A 25317-nucleotide genomic window follows, 5' to 3' on the forward strand; every position below is an offset into this window, starting at 1 on the left:
TTGTATTTATTATGCGCTGGTAAACTAGACTGATTATTTTCGATAAATAAAAACAGAGTTGAAACTAAATTAATTACAGTAAATTCAGTGTAGTCCCTTTCACGTAAATATTACTTGTATAATTTCAGTATATTTTGTTAAAGAATTCGGGAATTATCAATTTTCTAAGATTTATATTGGATTGGCATTTACAGACAAGAAAGTCGTACTATAATTCTTTTTATATTTGCGTTACCAGTCCACTTCGAGCATTTAATAAATATGGTGGAAATTAATTTCATTTTTTCAAGTTTATTCTAGTAGTCCGATCATTTAATAATTAACGTAACCTTTTTGTGTGGTTTATAAGTGCGCATAAATAGTTTATTCAACATCGTATACAGTGTTTGTTTTACAAGTGATGATTAGTAGTCGATGCCGGTTGCGTAATTCCATCTGTCCGCATATAAATTTGACGACTAAGAGAAGAGTATAATAGGACTAAAGAATTCATTCTTTGGTGTAGCGTAATCAGCGAGACTCTGACGCCGACAGCTGTCATCGTCTGTCAACAAGCTTCGGTAATTTATGGTTTTCACTGGGGCTGTGGAACGCGGTGACCAACGTGAATGAAGAGTAGTTCCGGTCTAGATGTTCAAGAGGTTTAACATAAAAGGTTAGAGATTATTGAGCGAGTGATTAGTTGTTGAGATCGGGGTTGTGTTAAAATTTCACCGCAATCGCTTGGCGGGTTCAGAACTTTGCCTGTTTTCCCCAGGTAGGGTTAGGTTGCGAGGTTTAGCGAGAATATGTCGTGTGATAAGTACATGAAGCTCAGGAGTAAAGGTATTGTAGACGACGAGGCTACCGGGGGAACACCATCGACAGACCCTCACCTAGTGAGGGCAGTACAGACGTTAGCACTTGAGGAAGGACCCCAAGCGGACCCCACTGGTGGCCAAGCGAACCCCACGGGGGGAGTAACGGATCCGGGTGCTCAAGGGGCGGCAGCCCTGGACGAAAGCAGGATTTCATTGGGGGGCTCTGGCTCCGCGGACATCACGATGATTGGTGAGGCGATAGGAAGTGATGGGGTTGGGGCCCCCACTATTAGAACATCCACCCCAGTTGAACAAGGAGTTCCCGGGGATGATGCCATTGTGGGTTCTCAAGGCCTGACGATCCCTGGGCTTATGAGCGTACACACACCACCCCCACAACCCCAACAATTACAACAGGTACAACCCGACGCACAACAACAAGCCATACAGATGCTACTACAGTTACTGCAGGGGCCAAACGGATCACTACAACAGGTACAACAGGTTGCACAACAACACCAGGCACAACAGGTTGCACAACAACATCAGGTACAACAGGTTGCACAACAACATCAGGGACAACAGGTTGCACAACAACATCAGGTACAACAGGTTGCACAACAACATCAGGTACAACAGGTTGCACAACAACATCAGGGACAACAGGTTGCACAACAACATCAGGTACAACAGGTTGCACAACAACATCAGGTACAACAGGTTGCACAACAACAACAGGTACAACAGGTTGCACAACAACAACAGGTACAACAGGTTGCACAACAACAACAGGTACAACAGGTTGCACAACAACATCAGGTACAACAGGTTGCACAACAACATCAGGTACAACAGGTTGCACAACAACAACAGGTACAACAGGTTGCACAACAACATCAGGTACAACAGGTTGCACAACAACATCAGGTACAACAGGTTGCACAACAACATCAGGTACAACAGGTTGCACAACAACAACAGGTACAACAGGTTGCACAACAACAACAGGTACAACAGGTTGCACAACAACATCAGGTACAACAGGTTGCACAACAACAACAGGTACAACAGGTTGCACAACAACATCAGGTACAACAGGTTGCACAACAACATCAGGTACAACAGGTTGCACAACAACAACAGGTACAACAGGTTGCACAACAACATCAGGTACAACAGGTTGCACAACAACATCAGGTACAACAGGTTGCACAACAACAACAGGTACAACAGGTTGCACAACAACATCAGGTACAACAGGTTGCACAACAACATCAGGTACAACAGGTACAACAGGTGGCACAACAACAACAGGTACAACAGGTTGCACAACAACAACAGGTACAACAGGTTGCACAACAACATCAGGTACAACAGGTTGCACAACAACATCAGGTACAACAGGTTGCACAACAACATCAGGTACAACAGGTTGCACAACAACATCAGGTACAACAGGTTGCACAACAACATCAGGTACAACAGGTTGCACAACAACATCAGGTACAACAGGTTGCACAACAACATCAGGTACAACAGGTTGCACAACAACAACAGGTACAACAGGTTGCACAACAACATCAGGTACAACAGGTACAACAGGTGGCACAACAACAACCACAGGTACTACAGCTGCTGCTTCAGTTACTACAAGGACAGAACGGTTCACAACACTCACACAATCAACAACAGGGTCAACAACCACCTTATCAGAGTATTACCTCCAATAGTTACTCACCTGGGGTAGCCCCTTGGTCACTGGGGAATCCCTCCTCACCCCACTCCCAACCCCTCATAGTTCCTTCCCCCCCTGGTCAGGCACCCCCTTACACTCCCAGTACTCCATCCTATAGACCGGGACTTGTGGCGTCACTCCCGAAGTTGTCCTTGCCAAGGTTAAATTGTGCTGAACTCCCATCGAATAAAGTGGAACGCAACCGTTGTGTGGAAAATTGGTTGTGGGAGATGGATTCTGTGTTAGCCGCGGCTCCTGATGATGAAACTAAAATTAATCTGGCCACTGGGGCATGTGTGAGTCGCGACGGGCCCCTGAGGAAGTCTGAGGAATTCAGGCATTTGGTGACGTGGCCACAATTTGTGCAGGCCATCAAGGACCGATTTAAGGCGAAAATTATTAAAGAGGAGGCTCGTCGCTACTTAACGTCATTGCAGAGGGATAAAGGCACTCAATTAAAAGATTTTGGTGCCTTCCTTAGGACCAGGATAGGCGATCTTACTCAGGAGTTGGGTTACGATGCGCAGCAGGAGGAACGGTTTGCAAAGCAGCTATTTTGTAAGGCCTTGCCCGCTCATATCGGTCCATACCTCGCTACGGACACGGCTTCCCTGAGTTTTAAGGAACTCGTACAATACGCCGAAGACCATATAGATGAGGACTTGGATGCGGAGGAGGCGCGGACGTCGCCATATGTCAATGTGGTGAGCAGGAAGGTAGAGAGCGGACAAGGGGGCCATAGGTCAGGACCCCCCCAGACGAAAGCGGGGGGCAGTGGTCGCACGCAACAACCCCCACGTAATGACTGGTGGGACTCGCGTACTTGTTTTAATTGTGGGAAAAGAGGCCACGTAAAAGCGAGATGCCGGAAGGGGAGAACAGAATCATGAGAAAATCCCGCCTCGGGTGGTGGCAGACCTACGTTTGAGATGGCGGTGGAAGGTGTGAGATTGACAGTTTTTGTGGACACCGGAAGTCAAGCAACTCATTAAAAAGTCAGCCTTCAGCACACTTAAAGAGACACGCCTTAAGCGTTGTGGGAAGCATTTAACAGCAGTAAATGGTCAACATATTAATATCTTGGGCCAGGCTACTCTCAACTTTGAAGTGGGTAAAGGAGAAGCTTACCCACACAATTGCACGGTTGTCGAGAATCTTGCATTCCCTGGTCAGATTTTGTTGGGAATGGATTTTCTGGGACGAGTTAACTTTTCTTTGTCTGCTCAAGAGGGAGCAAGGAAGTGCAGATTGAAGTTGGGTCAGGTAGTTTATCCCATTAAAATGGTAGATCATCCACCAGTAATTGCTTCCATTAGTAAGAAACAGAAGTACAACATTCACTACCCTAAGTTGTTGTTTAAGTCTCTTCCAGACATAAGAAATCATGTGGGTTACATGCCTTGGTGAAACAATGTTGCCCACCACATTCAGTTAAATTCATTAAAGTATCAGTGGGACGTCACATTGCACCAGGTACCACCCTTCAGGTGGCTGGGAGATGTGACAGGTTGTTGATCCCTCATCATTTGATCACAGTGCTTGATAAAGGTGCCCTTATTCCAGTTGTCAATCTCTCGCACAAAACCTATCGTTTCAGGGCAGGTGATAGTGTGTCTCAGGCTACAATTGTAGAAAATACAGGAATTTTTCAGTATCAAAGCCAGGAGATGCCAGCCACCATGGCACAATGTAGTGCGCTTAATCTTACACACAGTAGCACACAGGAGAAACACAAGACCGAGACAGGAAAAAGTAGTAATATTCAAGAAGTTGATCAGTTAATCTCGGCTCTGGATTTGCAACATGTGCAACAGTCAGATAGGAAACTTTTGAGAGGGATTTTACGTAAATTCCCTAGACTGTTTGCAACAGAAGACGATCAGATTGGGCTTCTAGATAGGATCGAGCATGTTTTTCCTACAGGTGACCATCCTCCTATTTACACCCGTCAATGGAGGCTTCCGGAACGGGCGAAGGAAGTAATTAGGGATGAGTGTCAGAAAATGTTGAGACAGGATGTGATAGAGCCTAGTACAGCACCATGGTTGTCGCCAGTGGTGTTGGTACGTAAACCGGATGGTAGCTATAGGTTTTGTGTTGACTACCGAAAGATAAACGAAATTACTAAAGGTGATGTGTATCCTTTGCCACGGATACAAGAAATAATAGATCAGTTTAGGGCAGCCAAATACTTTTCCACTCTGGATGCGAAATCTGCGTATTGGGCCATCCCAGTCGCTGAGAAAGATAGAGAAAAGACCGCCTTCTCTGATGGAGTTCATACTTATCAATTCAAGCGGATGCCTTTCGGGTTAAAGACAGCGCCTTCATCATTTCAGAGGGCAATTAATTATATCCTCAGTCCAGTCTTGGGGAGGCACTCGTTAGCGTATCTGGATGATGTGGTTATCTACTCCCGGACGTTTGATGAGCACTTACGAGATTTGACCGAGACGCTGGCACTGTTAGATAAGGCGGGGTTCAAACTTAACGTGAGTAAGTGCACTCTGGCATCTCAGAAATTCAAGTTTCTGGGATTCCAGGTGAGCACAGATGGTATCCGACCTGACCCCGACTCCTGTCGTGCCATTGCTGACTTGCCTACACCTAAGACAGCAAAGGATGTTCGAAGGTTTCTGGGGGCAGCCGGATATTTCCGTCGCCACACTGAGGGTTTTGCAAGTACAACAGCACCATTAACTGAACTCACTAAGAAAAATGTTAAATTCGTTTGGAAACCGGAGCATGATAACGCTTATGCAAAATTAAAAAGTCAACTCATTACCACCCCAGTCTTGGCAGTACCTGATTTTGATAAGGAGTGGGAAGTACACACTGACGCCAGTGGCATAGCTATTGGTGGGTGCTTAATGCAACGTGATAATGCCAATCTTCCTCACCCAGTAGCATATTTCAGCAGGAAGGTTAAGGGTCCGGAGGTCCGCTATTCTGCAACGGATAGGGAGGCTTTGGCTGTGGTAGAAAGTGTCAGGTACTTTGAACCGTATCTTTTCCAACGACATTTTGTCATTTATACAGATCACAGGGCTTTGACTCATATTTTTAAGAAAAGAACTAAGTGCCCTCGCATGTCCCGTTGGTCTCATGAACTAGCTGCTCACTCATTCCAAATACTTTACAAGCCTGGTCCATCACATGTTGTACCAGACACTTTGAGTAGAAACATTGCTACTATTAACGTAAATCTTAACATTGAAAATATTTCCAGTGAGAAAATGCGAGAATTCCAGATGAACGAACCAAGGTGGAAGGAAATTATTGAACATTTGGAGGGAGGAAAATATCCGTCGAAGAAACGTAATTTAGCAATTCATGATTTTGAAATGAAGGATGGGGTCTTATTTTATGTAAAGGGACAGCAGGATCGTGCAGTTTTTCAGTTGGTTATCCCAGAGGTATTGAAGAAGTCGGCGTTGAAACTCGCACATTCGTCTAAGATTGCAGGTCATCCGGGGATTTTTAAAACTCACATGAAAGTCAAGTCACTCTTTTTCTTCCCCGGTATGTTAACAGAGGTCATTAACTTCGTTAAGTCCTGTGGTCATTGTCAAAAGAGGAAAGGTACCCTTAAGGTACAAGCTCCATTGCAAGAATTCCCAGAAATTTTGGAACCTTTAGATCGGGTGGGGGCTGATCTGATTGATCTGCATCACAGTCATTCAGGAAACCGTTACGTATTGGTGTTGGTAGATCACCTGTCCAGGTACACCACACTGATTGCATTGCCTCAGAAAGATTCACGAACTGTTGCAAAGGCGTTCTTAGATAGGTTTGTCACGGTATTTGGTCCCCCTAAAGTGCTAGTTTCTGACAGAGGTCAGGAATTTAATGGGAATATTTTTAGAGAAGTATGTAAAATTATAGAAACCACTTCAGCATTCACGACGGCTTATCACCCTCAGGCTAACGGCATGACAGAACGGACGAACCGGTCAGTTAAAGATATGCTTGCAATTCTTGCAGAGCATGATGCAAATTCGTGGGACGTCGATGCGAGTGATAGCTCATAGTTTTTACCAGTAAGACGGTAGAATTGTGTTTGTAGACTTAGAATTCTGTTTTCAGTAGAAACGTAGGTGGAAAATTTTCTAAGTCCAGCTTGGGCTAGAATCTGACTTTTTGGCGGAATTCTAATTTTCAGGTTTCGTGTATATCCTAGAGTCAGTATTACTCTCTAGTGCGCGCAAGGGACGTAATTCTGTCCGTAAGCATTAAACAGTGATAATTACATTTTTTTGCCGAATTTAGTTATTTTTCGAGAAAATCGTGTTGTAATTTTGTCAGAGTCCATTTGAGGTGAAAATCTCTGATTTTGACGAAAATTCGAATTAGTGAGTGTTGAAACCGCCCGAAGTGTCAGTATTGTTCTGTATACGTCAGTAAATAATAACGTATTTATATCTGGAAACGAGAAACCCAAATTTTTGTGAATTAAAGGAGTTTTGTGATATTTGGGGTGATAGAAATTTTTTTTCCCTCGGAGTCAGAAAAATTGGCAGAGTCCAGCAATTGAGTAAAAACGCAGTTTTTGATAAAAATTCAATTTTTGGTAAGCATATATAGGTCCTGGGTGTCTATATTAATCGCTAGAGCGGTTTATTAACGTAAAACTAGTTATTTTCCTTCAGAACAAAAATTTTGATTTTTCAGCGTTTAAGCGGAAAAGCGCGGGACTTAGTTTTTTCAGCGTAGCTGGTCCCGCTCCATCAGTCATCAGGGGCCACGCTGCTCACTTCAAGCGCGTTTAGTATTCAAGTACAGTAAATATTCTTTATTAATCCATCACGAGTGCTGCGCGTTAGTTGCGTTATCATTTAAATTGTTTTATATAAATTAGATTCTTTAATTTTTTTAACGTAAAGGACTTAGGTTTCAGCAATAGAACTGCGGGATATTTCACGGTCAGACACGAGTGCGGGGCAGACACTCATTCATTGGATTCACTTCAGCGATTCTCTCGATAAATCGTTGTATTTCCTATTTTGGGAATTTAGTAGTTTTCTCTTAGAAAAGAGTTGTGATTTTTTTTTATTTGTGTAAGATCACGGTTGTAGTGAGTCCGGGTCGAGGGTGTACTATAGGGTAGTTTAGAAGAGACGTGGCACACCAGGAATCACAGAAAATGTTTAACCCAGATAATTACCAGTCAGTGGGGACCAGTGGGAGTGGAAGTGGAAATGTAGAGGACAGCACCTCTTCCGACACCACTGGGGACCACCTAGGTACACCTCATCCGTCACTACAACAACCCCAACCCCATCCTCAATTCCCATACCAACCCCATCCTCAGTTCCCATACCAACCCCATCCTCAGTTCCCATACCAACCCTTCCCCCAACCCCAGGCCACTCCATACCCATTCCAACCCCAGGCCACCCCTTACCCATACCCATTCCAACCCCAGGCCACCCCATACCCATACCCATTCCAACCCCAGGCCACCCCATACCCATACCCATACCCATTCCAGCCCCAGGCCACCCCATACCCACCCCAACCTCAATCCACACCCCAGCCTGAGGTCACCCACACCATACCTCAACCCCAACCTCAATCCACACCCCAACCCGAGGCCACCCACACCATACCTCAACCCCAACCCCAGGCCGCCACAGCTTTAGACAGGCAGATGCGCACGGAGACGCCGGGCACTCAGTTGTCGCCATACGTAGAGGCGTTAAGTAAAGGCGAGGGAGCCAAGCCGAGTAACTGTGGCGCGGGTTCATCAGGCGGGAAGCAGCCCTCAGCTGCAAGTTCGAGCCACCCTGCGCGGGGTACCAACAGAGATCCGCGGAGGTGTTACTCCTGCTGGAAGCGCGGGCATATACAGAGGGATTGCGAAGTCACTCCTACGAAAGCATGAAAGCAGGCTCCTAGTGATGGTAGGCCTACTTTTGAGGTGAAAGTGGAAGGTGTGAGATTGACAGCTTTTGTTGATACAGGAAGCCAGGCGACGGTAATTAAAAAGTCAGCCTTCAGCAATTTTAAGTATGCACGTCTTCAACGTTGCGCAAAGACATTAACAGCAGTCAATGGGGAAAAGATTGAGATCGTAGGTCAAGGTACAGTTAATTTTGAGATTGATGGGGAATTGCAGCCTCACACATGTATGATCGTAGAGAACCTTGATTTTCCTGGTCACATCTTAATGGGAACTGATTTTCTGTCGCGATTTGATTATTCCTTGTCTGCTCAAAAAGGGGCTAGGAACTGCAGGTTGCAGTTGGGACAGACTTCCTACCCAGTGGAGATGATCGACCATCCCCCAGTTGTAGCTTCAATTAAGAGGAAGCTGAAATATAATGCGCACTATCCAAAATTGATTTTTAAGTCTCTTCCAGACACAGTTAAGAGGTCATGCGCATTGCATGCATTAACCAAACAGAGTTGCCCACCACATTCTGTTAAATTTATTAAAGTAGCCGTGGGACGTCACATACAACCAGGTACCACCCTTCAGGTGGCCGGGAGATGTGATAGTTTATTAATTCCTCATCACTTAGTTGTAGTGCTCGATAAAGGTGCACTCATTCCAGTTGTCAATCTTTCACATAAGACTTTTCGCTTCAGGGCAGGTGATAGGGTATCTCAGGGAACCATGGTGGAGGACACAGAAATCTTTCACCATGAGTCAGCTGAGACGCCAGCCGTCACTGCACAATGTAGTGCACTGAATATGTTGAAAACTAAAACACCATCCAAAGTACAATACGAAACGAGAAATGTTGCACAGAATGTAGAGGAAGTAGAAAAATTAATTTCAGCACTTGATTTGCAACATGTTGCACAGGCGGATAGGAAGGCACTGAGAGGAGTTTTACGAAAATTCCCGAAATTGTTTGCGACAGAGGATGACCAGATTGGTCTCCTTGATAAGATCGAGCACACCATTCCAACTGGTGACCATTTGCCTGTGTACACAAGACAGTGGAGGTTGCCGGAACAGGCAAAGAACATTATCAGGGAGGAGTGCCAGAAAATGTTGAGACAGGGCGTGATAGAGCCTAGTACGTCACCGTGGCTCTCTCCTGTTGTGCTAGTTCGGAAACCGGACGGTAGTTATCGTTTCTGTGTTGACTACCGGAAGGTGAACGAACTAACTAAGGGTGATGTGTATCCGTTGCCCCGAATACAGGAGATAATAGATCAATTTGGTGCTGCTAAGTATTTCTCAACTCTTGACGCAAAATCGGCGTATTGGGCGATCCCGGTGGCAGAACAGGATAGGGAAAAAACAGCATTCTCGGATGGTAGGCACACTTATCAATTCCGTAGGATGCCGTTTGGTTTGAAGACAGCGCCTTCGTCGTTTCAGAGGGCCATCAACTTTATCCTTAGTCCGGTACTGGGTAGGCATTCTTTAGCGTACCTGGATGATGTTGTGATATATTCCAGGACGTTTGAGGAACACCTACAGGACTTGACTGAGACTTTGAAGTTGTTAGATCAGGCAGGTTTCAGGCTGAATGTTCAGAAGTGCACCCTGGCGGCTCAGAAATTCAAATTTCTGGGGTTCCAGGTGTGCCCAGACGGTATCCGACCTGACCCAGATTCTTGCCGCGCCATTGCTGACATGCCTACTCCAAGGACAGCAAAGGACGTGCGTAGGTTTCTGGGGGCGGCCGGATATTTTCGTCGTCACATTGAAGGTTTCGCTGGCATTTCAGCACCCCTGACTGATCTGACAAAGAAAAATGCGAAGTTTGTGTGGAAATCAGAACATGACGAGGCCTATCGCAAACTGAAAGACCAACTAATCACGACACCGGTATTGGCTATTCCTGATTTTGAGAAAGAGTGGGAAGTGCACACTGACGCCAGCGGTATAGCTATTGGCGGGTGCTTAATTCAGCGAGACGCAGATAATTTACCCCATCCAGTAGCCTATTTCAGTAGGAAGGTCAAAGGACCTGAAGTTCGTTATTCAGCTACGGATCGGGAGGCACTGGCAGTAGTAGAATCAGTTAGGTATTTCGAGCCTTACCTATTTCAGCGGCATTTTGTAATCTACACAGACCATCGAGCGTTAACACACATATTTAAGAAGCGAACGAAATGCCCACGAATGTCACGCTGGTCTCACGAACTTTCGGCCCACTCATTCCAGATCTTGTACAAGCCTGGTCCAGCACATGTTGTGCCAGATACGCTAAGTAGAAATATAGCGGCAATGCAGATTAATGAAAATATTGAAACCATTCCATCAGATAAAATGAGAGAATACCAGATGAGCGAGCCTAGATGGAAAGAAATTATTGAGTATTTAGAGGGAGGAAAATACCCGAAAAAGAAAAAGAATTTACCTATTCATGATTTTGAAATGAAACAGGGCGTCCTGTATTATGTTAATAGCCAGAATGATAGGGCAGTATTTCAGCTAGTTATTCCGGACGCGTTGCGGTCATCAGCGTTAAAGCTTGCGCATGCTTCAAAAATTGCAGGGCATCCGGGGATCTTTAAAACGCACTTAAAAGCAAAGTCTCTATTTTATTTTCCAGGATTACTTTCTGAGGTAATCAATTTCGTGAAGTCGTGCCCTCGTTGCCAGAGGAGGAAAGGTACCCTTAAGGTACAAGCCCCACTTCAGGAATTTCCTGAAATTCGTGAACCGTTAGATCGTGTGGGGGCCGATCTGATTGATTTACACCACAGTCATTCAGGTAACAGATACGTGTTGGTGCTAGTTGACCATCTGTCTAGATACACTACACTAGTTGCATTACCTCAGAAGGATTCTCGTATGGTTGCAGATGCGTTCTTGCGTAGGTTCGTTACTGTATTCGGACCTCCTAAAGTTTTAGTCTCTGACCGGGGTCAAGAATTCAATGGGAATATATTTAGAGAAGTTTGTAAGATTTTAGAGACAACTTCGGCTTTTACAACGGCCTACCACCCACAAGCAAACGGAATGACGGAACGGACTAATCGTTCAGTCAAGGATATGCTTGCAATCCTTGCTGAACATGATGCAAACACCTGGGATGAACACCTACCCTATGTTCAGTTCGCCTTGAATACTGCCATCCACCAATCAATTAACACCCAACCACTTCATTTGTTTACTGGTAATTCATGCAATTTCCCCTCAGGTCTGCTTAACAGACATAATGTTGCATACGGGGAGGACTATCCTTCAGAGGTCCTTGGAAAAATGAGAAATGTATGGAATATTGCAGCTGAAGCGTCCAAGAAGGCACGGACTCGGTATGCTCATTTTTATGACAAGAAAGTGCGCCCTCTTGAGTTGACGGAAGGAAGCCTCGTATTGAGAGTGAATGAGGCTGCGCCCGCCAATCAGAGCAGGAAACTAGCTCCGAGGTGGCGAGGACCCTATAGAGTAATTAAAAGGGCGGGGCCGGTTAATCTTGTTATAAAAGGAGTGTTCGAGGACCAGATGGAAAGGACAATTCACGTAAATAAATTGAAACATTATCATGCTAGAGAGGAATTAGAACTGCCTTCAGCGGGTCTAGTTCCTGACTCAGCAGTGCTGACTCATGGCTTCACCGACGAGTCAGAAGATGAGGATGACCCTCTGTCATCGCTCATCAGTAGTCAGGTGCAGTCTCGCCACCCTATGGTGACGAGATCTCGCGCTATACAGTAAAGTAACTTCCTTGGTTAGTATAATTTAGTATTCATTAGATTTTCCTGTAAAGGCAATGAGATGTACTATGTCTATACTTGACTCAGGTAGCAACTTTTACCGTGCTCTGGGGTTCCACCTCCACCAAACCCAGAGTATATCTATGCTTCCGCTGTGTTGTGTCTGTCTGTTCCCAGGTCTGATTGGTACACCGACCCAGTTGTTCCAGCCACACGTGAACCCTTGTCTGTAAAGACCGAGGGGGGAGGCACGTTACACAAAGCCCTCCCCCCACCAGACCCAGTAACCCATACATCAGTTACTTTGGGGATGAGTGACTATCCAAGAGTCACCCGGCCGACGCCTCACGTCACTAACGAGGTTGTCAGTGCCAGCGAGCTGTCCACATTATAGCAGTCACCGGAGGTGCCATACAACGCCGGGGTAGCTGTCTCGAGATCACCACTACCCACCTGCTGCGTCATCAAGACTGCAGCCATTCCAGCAGTGTTGGAGGAGAGGTCAAGAAATGGAAAGCACGTAGCAGTACTCAAGAATTTCGCCGGAAGATTAATGATTACGTCATCTGAAGTAACAAGAAAGCGGAAGTAAGGCGGTCACAGGTGGAAGGCACGGTTTCCCTACAGAGTACCGGGACTCGCCAATAGAAGGTCGCAAAATTGTCTCCTTTGGCCTAAAGTCGGCGGTACGAGGGTATACACAGTTGGTGTTTACGGCCTAGTAACCTGGGGACATCAAGAAACGCCTGAGATGACGTGAGCAATGATGGAAGACGAGATTCACCTGTTCTGCAAACAAGCAACCCGCCTCTACGACCTTCTGACACCACTCCTGCTAAGAGACACCGTTGGTACATCCAGTCCTGCTCTGCTGTGGTCATCTGCGCCGTCAAGTTTAACATCAAGAACTGCCGTGTGAACTGTGATTGATACGAAGGCGTGTGGACTGTCGAGAGCAAGATTAATGGCCGAAGTAACAGTATTCTACAGCTGTCACTTGGCACTCCGCTCTACTACACTCTGTCGTCATTCAGGAGTACCGGATGGGAGTACAAGAGGACCAGGTATTGATGTCTACACATGGGGAGAAGCAAGATCGACACCGTCATCGTCAGCGACTACATTCAGCATCTTGCAGCATCGATTTTTTTTTTCTCGTTTACTCAATATGAACAATTGATACAAAACAACAAAGTGGCTCTGAACATCTGTGTAAAGAGCATCTGGACACTTTTGTTTAAATGTTGAAAAACAGAGTTAGAATCAATTCTTTATAAATGTTGAAAAACAGATTTAAAATAATTCTGGTATAATATATGAAAATTTAACTATAAATTGGTCAGTAATCAAAATCGAAGCCCCTGTGTAATTGTCTCAGCCCAGAACAAGCGGTTATGGAAAATTATGTTGTGCTATTTTTTTTCAGAATGTTTGAACACAGGAGAGGCGGACCAATATAAACATTGACACTTCTAGTGAGTGAGAACACTTGGCTGTACAGTCAGCCGTAACCTGTGATATAGTATAGGAATTTTTATTTTTAGATACATGTAATAAACGTTAGGTGTGTTCCTTGATGGGGAGTGGTTAGTACACGGATGTGTACCTGATAGTTCCGTAGTACGCTCCCGGATGACTGAAAGTTCAGTCTGATAATACAACTTTAATGTTTGGTTGAGCACGGTGTGGCCGGCTCTAGAGGACACATGGACTTGGCTAGTGAAGAGCCAAGAGAGTTTAATAGCTAGTTTTTGATGGTAGAGTAGGGACATGTTATTTAGCTATGTCAGTAAGGATAGGATGTATGTTTCCTGATATTAGAGGATTGCTGTCAGTTGACAGCTGAGAAATTTATGAAATATGAACATGTTCATTATGATGTTGGACTATTATTTGTCAAATTTTATTAGTTAGGTTAGCTTTTGTTTGTGGCATGAGTTGAATTGTGGGTTTGGATACTAAACCTCGTGAATTTTAACAAATTAACAAGGTTTACTAAGTGCTTGTGCGGGGGGGGGGTTGTAACAAACTAGGCTGTTGTAAGAATTATCCAGAGTGGTTTATCGACAAAAGAGAATGGGAAGCTGAGCCGCATGGTGACCTGACCCCCAGGGGAATTCGCGGTGGAAATAACCAACGCTTTGTTCATAGCTGCGTATAATGAATCATCCTATAGTATTCAGTAATTTAGAGAAAATTAGCCTTTATTCATTTTGCATTAAAATTGTATTGTATAATAGTACTGGATACAATATCAAGAGTATTCTAATTATTGAGTTTAAGTCACCATCAGTGACGTCACGAATCAGATCTAACTTTTAAGGCGGAGTGACCGGCGGTCATAGGTCAGCAGGGTTGACATGTCTAGTATTTCTCAAAGTTTTAATAACCATTTTTGTGATCGGGAACAGCTCTGCCGTTAGATGTTTGTAATTTAATTCAGTAAAATAATTCAACCAGTCTGGATCAATTAAGTACAACAGAGGTTAATTGTTATAACTTAAACCTTGCTAGTAACTGGGTAGGACTTTGACTAGGCGGAAGGATACAATACTCTGTCTGGGGTAGTCCAGACAAGGAAAAAATCAGTGTGATCTGCCGAGCAGCTGGGAGAGGTCAAAACATCTTACCTCTCCCCAAGACCAGCCCAACACCGAGAGCTGGAAAACATAGAGGTATAGTTGCTATGGTTATGTATAGAAATAGTCTTCTCATTTGCCATTCAGGTCAAGTAGGGAGTGTTAAAGTGATAGGGAGTGAACATTTTTAGATTTTGTTTTAGTTTTCTTTTAATAAATTAAATTTGTTAATATTTTTGCATTTCATTATTTCCATGTGTTTTTATGTGTATACTTGTCCTGGTCACGTGGTCCACACGAGGTAAAGTTGGATTGGGCGCCGATTCTAACATCGAATCATTCCCGTGTAATTAATTCCACACTCAAGTTTCCGAGGTTATAAACTACTAGTGGGGATCAAGCCCCAAGGTTGATTAATTAGCGTGATCGATCCAGACCTCGATCATTGCTCTGTGTTACTGGTCTGGTGGTGGCAGCAGAGGCGACTCTAGGGTTTCGATCAGAGCCTAGGTCACGTCATACTGGGTGTAGAATCCTAAGTCGGTCAATCGTCTTAGGACCACGTGGCGTGGAGTTGGCTTTGGTAAAAGTTTTGGAGTCCCTTGGTAGAGAATAAAAAGTCAGAATACGGGTAGAGGGAGTAGAAGGTAGAGAAGTAGAGAGTGGGAACCAATCCCGTGTTACAGGACGAACAACTCCCCTATTTCCAGTTGGCTCTGAACACTGCCATCCATCGGTCCATTAACACCCAACCCCTTTTGCTGTTCACAGGGCATTCATGTAATTTCCCGTCAGGTCTGCTTAACAGACATAATATTGTATATGGGGAAGATTACCAATCAGAAGTTTTAAATAAGATGAAAAATGCATGGAGAATTGCAGCTAGGGCTTCCAAGACAGCACGAGACCGCTATGCTCAGCATTATGACAAGAAGGTACGACCTCTTGAGTTGAAAGTCGGGAGTCTTGTGTTGAGAGTTAATGAGGCGGCTCCTGCCAATCAGAGTAGGAAACTTGCACCTAGATGGCGGGGCCCTTACCGGGTAATTGAAAGAAAAGGTCCGGTTAATTTTGTTATTAAAGGTATTTTTGAAGACCAAGTTGAGAGAACGATTCACATTAATAAATTAAAACCTTATCACGCGAGGGAGGAACTAGAGCTGCCTTCAGCAAGTCTAATTCCTGACCTGTCTAATGATCCAAGTGCTGAGTCAGATGATGAGGATGACCCTCTGTCAGATCTCATCAGTAGTCAAGTTCAATCTTGTCACCCTATGGTAACAAGGTCGCGAGCTGTACAGTAAATTGTTAATGATCTCCCCTAGTCAGGTTTAGTAATTTCATAATAATTATCCTGTAGAGGCACTGGTGTGTATTTACTGATGTACATGGCTCAGGTAGCATGCTTGCCTTGCTCTGGGGTTTCCAACTACCTATACCTCAGAGTAATATCCATGCTTCCGCCATTTGTTGTTGTCTGTCTTTCTCAGGTCTGATGGTACACCAGTTCCAGCCTCCCAGTCACACGTGAACCAAGGATCGAGATCAGCAGGTCTGGGGATGACCCACCTGGCTGATAAGATCGGGGTCTGAGGCACGTTACATAAAGTCCTCCCCCTTGTACCCGGTAACTCGTCAATTGGTTATCCGGAAGGGGTGACTGGCGTACAGTCACCCGGCCGACACCTCACGTCACTAACGAGGTTGTCCCAGTCCAGCCATGCTGTCTTCACGGAGCAGAGTCCAGTCACCATCACAACCGTGGGCTAGCTGTCTCAAGGTCACCAACCAAGCCCACCAGCCGCGTAGTCAAGACTGCGGGAAAACCGGAAGTGGAAGACGAGTGGTCTACGAAGAAGAACGCTAATTGCAAGGACATGTCAGCTCCCTCAAAACCTGCGGTTGCGTCGTCTGTGGAAACCAAGATGCAACGCGGTGGTCTCAGGTACGAACAACACTACCCCTACAGAGTGCTTGCGGAATCGCCAGATGAGGTACAATCCTGTACCTCGGCCCAAGTTCAGCTGCACGTGGGGTTGCACGGAAGGTGTACCCGCCCAGTAGTACCGGGATAACAAGTAAACGCCGGTAGATGACGTCGCCCAGGAGCTGAGGCAGGGCCCACCTGTCCTGTCACCATGCCATCCTCTTCAACGCCACTCGAACCCCACTACCAACGCGAGACATCGTGATACGTCGAAGTTGTGCTCTACTGTGGCAGCCATGGTTAACAACAATCCATCAAGATTGCTTGGGGAGCGATAAGAAGAAGTGAACCCGGGTTCCTGTTAGCGGGGTCCACCTGAGCTGACAGCCGCCAGCTGTCACTCAAGTCAGTTGCGGGTAGTACGAGACCCCCTGTACTGTCCGCAGTTGGCCGAGGCCGGAAATGGAACTTCCAGACGACCAGGATCTTCAAGCAACATGAGGTAGTCGCCGGAATCTACAGCAACCAAATGTCACCAGGAACGAACGAGAGAAAATATTTATAGAAAAGTTTCATATACAAATAAACGCTATTAATATAGTAAACTGTGGTAACTCGGAACAATTCAACTTTTAATTTTCCATCTGATAGTAAGCACCTATATACCTTCGGAAAGTTCTCTGGAACAGTATTAAATGTTGAAAACTAGAACTAGTGAAATCGAGAAATAAATCTAGAAAGTGAACATTAGAAAATGACCCTGTCTCTAGATAAGTTGTATGAGTGAACTGGTTTGAGAACCACCTAGTAGGGTCTCTAGAAACGTTGATCAGTGGGGAACTTTATCTAGATTTTTCTAGATCCTAGATACTGATAGTTATACATATATTTTTTTTAATTTTTTTTTTGTGGTTTACTGAACAATAAGGGTGTGGTACACAGTCTGACAAATGTGTTCACCCGCTGTTGTTGTGGACTTGAATATGAACTCCGGGATATTAGGAGTTTGAGGAACTTATATCCAGGGTGTTGTTGTTGGTTAAGAGACATGTCTGTGGACATTGAATTTTTTTTAATAATATAAAAATATTTTTGTGTATTCTCTTTAGATTTTAAGATTGGGATGCGCTGTGGTGGACAGTTGCCACAGGTGTGGAGTGGAACACTAGGTCCCTGAGAGGTAGTGTTCTTCTATTTTGATATAATTTTATAATTTTGTTATTTTTTTCAATGACATTGATTTTTTTTTAATGTTTTGTGTGATGTGTTTGATCTTTATTCCGGGTGGAATACTGGGATAGCTGAAGGCTATCAGCTGATTTTAGCTAGTTAGTAATTGTTAGGTTGGGATTTCTCCAGTTATGTGTTGCTATATCAAGACAGATATAGGATGTTTTGTCTTCCAGGTAGTTGGAAGGGTATGGGGCTGCATCCAAGTTGGACAGTCAGGATTATAGGGACGGTCTCTGTCCTTATGTTTTATGTATTATTACTGTTGTGTTGATAGGTATAAATACATGCTGGGGCACACCTTTTGGGTGTGCCATTATTGTTGTTGAAGTATTGTATGGAATTAGTTAGGATTAGATAATTTCTTTTGTTTTGAGGCATTGGTTTAATATAGTGTTGGGTTAAAAATGTTGTTTTTGGAGTTAATGGTTAAGGTGGGGCAGGATTTCTGGATAAGAAAAGTGTGTGTAACTTGCTTTACACACAAATTTCTTAATTTCCGAGGAGGGGGAGTTGTAATGATCTGGGGCTCAGCTCATTAGTTCTCCCTTCTCCCCTCCTTTCCTTCTCCTTCTCCCCTCCTTTCCTTCTCCCTCTCCCCTCCTTCCTTCTCCCCTCCCCTTGGCCGTCATTCGTCTCCTCCTCTTCCCCCCCCCTGTCGCCCATTTGTCAGGGTCAAGAGGTTGACCTGAGGGTAGGGTGGTCTTGGATACCTTGGCTTCTCCCACTCAACTTCCCCCTCTCATTCCCTCTCTTTCCCTCTCATTCCCTCTCTTTCCCTCTCATAACCGGCCCCTTCCCCATACCAGGCAGAGTCAAATGTCCCTAGTCGTATCTTAGAGGAGACAGGCTTGAACATAAATTATCAGTTTGTAAACATTGCTCGCAGGTGTACTGGGGCCCCATAGAGGCGCCTTGTCTCCCTTCTCATAGCTGGGGAGAGCTGACTCAATCTTCAGGAATTCATGTAGCTTTCCATGGCAGATCAGTGAAGGTGATTGGCCTGAGATAAGGGCCAAGTCCTTATTGGCCCTAGAGAGCCAGACCTCAGGCCTACGTGTTAAATGGTTGGCCATTGCCAAAAATATGGGTGGAGCCCTGGGGCTGTATTAGATGGGGGAGGAGTAATCCTTCCCAGCAATAAGTTGGTAAAACCAAATTTCATCAGTGTGTCTTGGGAGTGTATTAGGAACAGGGCCGCAAGCCGTATCCTCGGGGCTGAGGGCAGCCATCAACATCGTGGCCGTAGTGCGGGTATTTAAGGTATAGTAGCACTTGAGTTTCGTGCCCTCAATAAATATCCATCGTGCCTCTAGGGAAATAGAATAGGTTATGTGTTCAAATTGTCTTAATTTACATGTTTCATAAAATAAATTGTATAGCTTGTCCAGTGGTATTCACTTAACTCCCCTTTGATATATTTTGTTACTTTGTCATTTTTAGGTGTTGTATTGGAAGCCCCCAGGTTCTCCTACAATTAATCGATACTAAAGTTGCCCTTGGATTTAAATTAGTAACGTAAATTACACAAACTAATTTTCCAAAATTTATTTCTGAAAGTCATATTACCCGGAGTCCCATGGTTACTGATTCCTTGCCTTCCTGGGGGATCGGTGATCGACACATTCAGGTATGGTTGGTCGGGAAGGTGGTGGCAGTGCAAATGTGTTTTGTTATTTTTTTAACTAATAACCCTTGTCCTTGGTGTATCTTCCTCATTTAATATTCCTCTTACATACGGGGAAGTCCAGTGAGGGGTCATGCTGGACTGTAACAGTGTTAAGCTGGGGTATTGAGTGTAGAGAGACAGAGATGTACAACAGAGAGCGTATATTACGATCACGAGAGATAACAAGATAAAAGGATTTATACTGGGGAACATCGGGTTATTACAATAGAGGCCGCGGTTATTACGACGGGGTAAAGCGGTCATGACAATATCTTCATAACCTCTTTACCGATTGCTTTGAAATTTTGACACAACGTTGCATGCAAATAGGCGCGTGTTTTTATAAACCTACTACATACATGCCTAACTTCTGACAGGAAAAAACTATTTTTTTTAAATAACAGCTGCATGTGTTGGACATCAGAGCAACACATGCTGTAATCTCCGAAAGTTCTTCACCAATTGCTTTGAAATTTTGACAGAACGTTCCATTCAAATACGCACGTGTTTCTATATACCTACTATAAAGATGCTACACCTGTAACAGGTAAGAACATGCATTTCTTGAAAAACCGCACCATCTGTTGCACGTAAGAACAACTCACGTTTACTAAATATGTTACGATTCCATTTCACTGTTTATGATTTCATTGATAAATAGAAATTTCATAGAATTCGATTTATTTTCATTTTGATCTAATTATTTTGTGTGACATTACATTGGAAGTGAGCTGTGTTGATTACCACACCGTTCATTTCGTGAGTATAGTTTATTTTTTTATTTTTTCATTGTTTTTCATTTCATTTTTTTATCTTTTTTTATATTTCAGTGATGGGAACATTAGATCATTTGATGTTTCCAATTTTCTGATGGGAACATCAGATCATTTGGGAATGCATTGGACGAGGGAGAGAGGAATGGTGGAGAGAACGAGGGGACGGGAGTGGGGCATGGAGGGGAGGATGAGGGGATCAGGGAGGGGGTAATAGTAGGGAGGTCGACGGGACGGGGGGAGTTGGGAATGGTGGGGACGAAGGAGTCAATGGAGTGGATAACGGTGGGGAGGACAAGGGGATTGGGCAGTAGGGGACTGTGAGGAGGATGAGGAAGGGAGGAATAGTAGGAAGGACGAGGGGACAGGGGAGTGGGAGATGGTGGAGAGGACGAGGGGACGGCGGAGTAGGGAATGGTTAGGAGGATGAAGGGATGGTTGAGTGGGGGATTGCGGGGGAGTAACAAAGGGACGGGAGAGGGGGAATGGTTGGGAGAAGTGGGAGACAGGAATGTTGCTGTGACCGGGTACAGCAAGTAAATTAATATAATAGGTTACAAGATTACTGTACAGCTAAAATGGATAAGTATAATATAGGACACAGCTTAGCTGTTAATGAAGATATGTTTGGTTATCCTGTCGTGCACGTGTCCTGGTCGTGTGAGCTGCGTTGTCTTGTGTTCCAGCAAGTATGGCATCCGTACAGTCCCACACAGATGCTAACAACTTGGTCTGATTTCTTCCACCCTAAAAATGCACCTGTGGAGTAACTACAGTGTACTAAACTGTATCCACAAAGGCAACACATAGATAGCTACACAAAGGCCATACATCAATATAATTTCAATGTTCGATGTTATATAACAAGGAAAGGTTGAGAAATTTGAGAAACAAAGCTTTCCATGGGTTTGGTGTTTGCCAGCCTTATAACCAAGTTGAATTTAAATGAATGAATGAACAGGGGCGAATAGCTAAGGATTGGGGCCCAGTCAATTATCCATGGTCAGGATTCGAACCTAAATGAAGTAATGCGAAGCACAGGGCAATATTTCTACCGCTACGCCACCATGGACGTCGCTATTCCACACATAATCTTGAAAACGGGCTAACTCCATAATTTAGCAAGTATCATTTTGTTCCTCTTACAGCTGCCATCATATTTATCTTGGTGCAGTGATGATTAGTGTTCTCCCTCCGTTGCTGCAGATGGGTGTCGAGTCTGGCCGTGGACGGCGTCATAGACGACAACAGCATGTACCACTCGGACATCTACCTGGTGTACCCCTGGTGGGTGGTGGACCTGGCTGCCAACTTCACTATCACCGAGATACAGATATTCTCCAGGACTGACTGCTGCTCTGCCAGACTCCACAACGTTGAGGTTAGCATTTCTTCGTGATCACAAAGATTTTTGTGCATCCATTAGAGTTAAATGTATTTTAAATGATGAAACAAATATCAGTGGAGGTTCTAGCTATAAAGTTTAGACAGACGAGAAAGTAAAGCTTTATACTAGGGATATTTAATACTGGGAGGCAGAAATCCTATACGCAGTTGGAGCCATTTCCTATATACAGTATACCGAATTACACCAGCACATTATATATATATATATATATATATATATATATATATATATATATATATATATATATATATATATATATATATATATATATATATATATACCATCACGACCGGACCATCCATCATACCATCCATCATATATATATGTATATATATATACATACCATCACGACCGGACATAATGAGGTGATAGCCGAAGCTATTTGAACCACCCCACCGCCGGCACTCGGATGGTAATCTTGGGCATAGCATTTTACCAAATCACCTTCGGCTATCACCTCATTATGTCCGGTCGTGATGGTCAAGTGGATTAAGGCGTCTTGTACATACCTGTTGCGTTGCTCCTGGGAGTATGGGTTCGAGTCACTTCTGGGGTGTGAGTTTTCAGTTGCATATTGTCCTGGGGACCATTCAGGCTTGTTCGCATTTGTGTTCCTCACGTGTGCCCCAAAGAATGAGGTGATTTGGTAAAATGCTATGCCCAAGATTACCATCCGAGTGCCGGCGGTGGGGTGGTTCAAATAGCTTCGGCTATCACCTCATTATGTCCGGTCGTGATGGTCAAGTGGATTAAGACGTCTTGTACATACCAGTTGCGTTGCTCCTTGGAGTATGGGTTCGAGTCACTTCTGGGGTGTGAGTTTTCAGTTGCATATTGTCCTGGGGACCATTCAGGCTTGTTCGCATTTGTGTTCCTCACGTGTGCCCCAAAGAATGAGGTGATTTGGTAAAATGCTATGCCCAAGATTACCATCCGAGTGCCGGCGGTGGGGTGGTTCAAATAGCTTCGGCTATCACCTCATTATGTCCGGTCGTGATGGTCAAGTGGATTAAGACGTCTTGTACATACCAGTTGCGTTGCTCCTTGGAGTATGGGTTCGAGTCACTTCTGGGGTGTGAGTTTTCAGTTGCATATTGTCCTGGGGACCATTCAAGCTTGTTCGCATTTGTGTTCCTCACGTGTGCCCCAAAGAATGAGGTGATTTGGTAAAATGCTATGCTCAAGATTACCATCCGAGTGCCGGCGGTGGGGTGGTTCAAATAGCTTCGGCTATCACCTCATTATGTCCGGTCGTGATGGTCAAGTGGATTAAGGCGTCTTGTACATACCAGTTGCGTTGCTCCTGGGAGTATGGGTTCGAGTCACTTCTGGGGTGTGAGTTTTCAGTTGCATATTGTCCTGGGGACCATTCAGGCTTGTTCGCATTTGTGTTCCTCACGTGTGCCCCAAAGAATGAGGTGATTTGGTAAAATGCTATGCCCAAGATTACCATCCGAGTGCCGGCGGTGGGGTGGTTCAAATAGCTTCGGCTATCACCTCATTACGTCCGGTAGTGATGGTCAAGTGGATTAAGGCGTCTTGTACATACCAGTTGCGTTGCTCCTGGGAGTATGGGTTCGAGTCACTTCTGGGGTGTGAGTTTTCAGTTGCATATTGTCCTGGGGACCATTCAGGCTTGTTCGCATTTGTGTTCCTCACGTGTGCCCCAAAGAATGAGGTGATTTGGTAAAATGCTATGCCCAAGATTACCATCCGAGTGCCGGCGGTGGGGTGGTTCAAATAGCTTCGGCTATCACCTCATTATGTCCGGTCGTGATGGTCAAGTGGATTAAGGCGTCTTGTACATACCAGTTGCGTTGCTCCTGGGAGTATGGGTTCGATTCACTTCTGGGGTGTGAGTTTTCAGTTGCATATTGTCCTGGGGACCATTCAGGCTTGTTTGCATTTGTGTTCCTCACGTGTGCCCCAAAGAATGAGGTGATTTGGTAAAATGCTATGCCCAAGATTACCATCCGAGTGCCGGCGGTGGGGTGGTTCAAATAGCTTCGGCTATCACCTCATTATGTCCGGTCGTGATGGTCAAGTGGATTAAGGCGTCTTGTACATACCAGTTGCGTTGCTCCTGGGAGTATGGGTTCGAGTCACTTCTGGGGTGTGAGTTTTCAGTTGCATATTGTCCTGGGGACCATTCAGGCTTGTTCGCATTTGTGTTCCTCACATGTGCCCCAAAGAATGAGGTGATTTGGTAAAATGCTATGCCCAAGATTACCATCCGAGTGCCGGCGGTAGGGTGGTTCAAATAGCTTCTGCTATCACCTCATTATGTCCGGTCGTGATGGTCAAGTGGATTAAGGCGTCTTGTACATACCAGTTGCGTTGCTCCTGGGAGTATGGGTTCGAGTCACTTCTGGGGTGTGAGTTTTCAGTTGCATATTGTCCTGGGGACCATTCAAGCTTGTTCGCATTTGTGTTCCTCACGTGTGCCCCAAAGAATGAGGTGATTTGGTAAAATGCTATGCTCAAGATTACCATCCGAGTGCCGGCGGTGGGGTGGTTCAAATAGCTTCTGCTATCACCTTATTATGTCCGGTCTTGATGGTCAAGTGGATTAAGGCGTCTTGTACATACCAGTTGCGTTGCTCCTGGGAGTATGGGTTCGAGTCACTTCTGGGGTGTGAGTTTTCAGTTGCATATTGTCCTGGGGACCATTCAGGCTTGTTCGCATTTGTGTTCCTCACGTGTGCCCCAAAGAATGAGGTGATTTGGTAAAATGCTATGCCCAAGATTACCATCCGAGTGCCGGCGGTGGGGTGGTTCAAATAGCTTCGGCTATCACCTCATTACGTCCGGTAGTGATGGTCAAGTGGATTAAGGCGTCTTGTACATACCAGTTGCGTTGCTCCTGGGAGTATGGGTTCGAGTCACTTCTGGGGTGTGAGTTTTCAGTTATATATATATATATATATATATATATATATATATATATATATATATATATATATATATATATATATATATATATATATATATATATACATATATATATATATATATATATATATATATATATATTAGTATATTTTGGTAGCAGTCTTTCCTGTAGACATATATTATTAAATATGACCGAAAAAGTAAGATTAATAATTCTAACACGAATTTTCTCAATCTTTCGTACATTACGCTTCACTGTTGGAGGTAAATCAAAAATCACTTCTCCAAAATTCATTTTTATTTCTAGTCTGACGCGACACGGGCGCGTTTCGTAAAACTTATTACATTTTCAAAGACTTCACAAATACACAACTGACGTATCTCTGATTTTATATCTACATTTGAGTGAGGTGGGAGGGGTGATGTGGCATTAACACAAGACAGAACAAGAGGGGATATTAATAGGGTATTAAAAGTATCAACACAAGACAGAACAGAAACAATGGGTATTGAATAGAAGTGTTTGTAGAAAGCCTATTGGTCCATATTTCTTGATGCTTCTATATTGGAGCGGAGTCTTGAGGTGGGTAGAATATAGTTGTGCAATAATTGGCTGTTGATTGCTGGTGTTGACTTCTTGATGTGTAGTGCCTCGCAAACGTCAAGCCGCCTGCTAT

The 25317-nt window shown here is 44.5% G+C and overlaps 1 protein-coding gene across 1 annotated transcript in view; it reads left to right on the plus strand.

Moving 5' to 3' along the window:
- Nucleotides 1-25317, plus strand: part of LOC138354224 (fucolectin-5-like) — a 121279-nt gene that overhangs the window by 57863 nt on the left and 38099 nt on the right. The window contains exon 5 of the mRNA XM_069308110.1: nucleotides 21547-21721. Coding sequence (XP_069164211.1) covers nucleotides 21547-21721 — 175 coding nt within the window. The remainder of the gene's footprint in view (nucleotides 1-21546; nucleotides 21722-25317) is intronic.

Source organism: Procambarus clarkii, chromosome 62 (genome assembly GCF_040958095.1).
Source record: "Procambarus clarkii isolate CNS0578487 chromosome 62, FALCON_Pclarkii_2.0, whole genome shotgun sequence".
NCBI classification, from domain to species: Eukaryota; Metazoa; Arthropoda; class Malacostraca; order Decapoda; family Cambaridae; genus Procambarus; species Procambarus clarkii.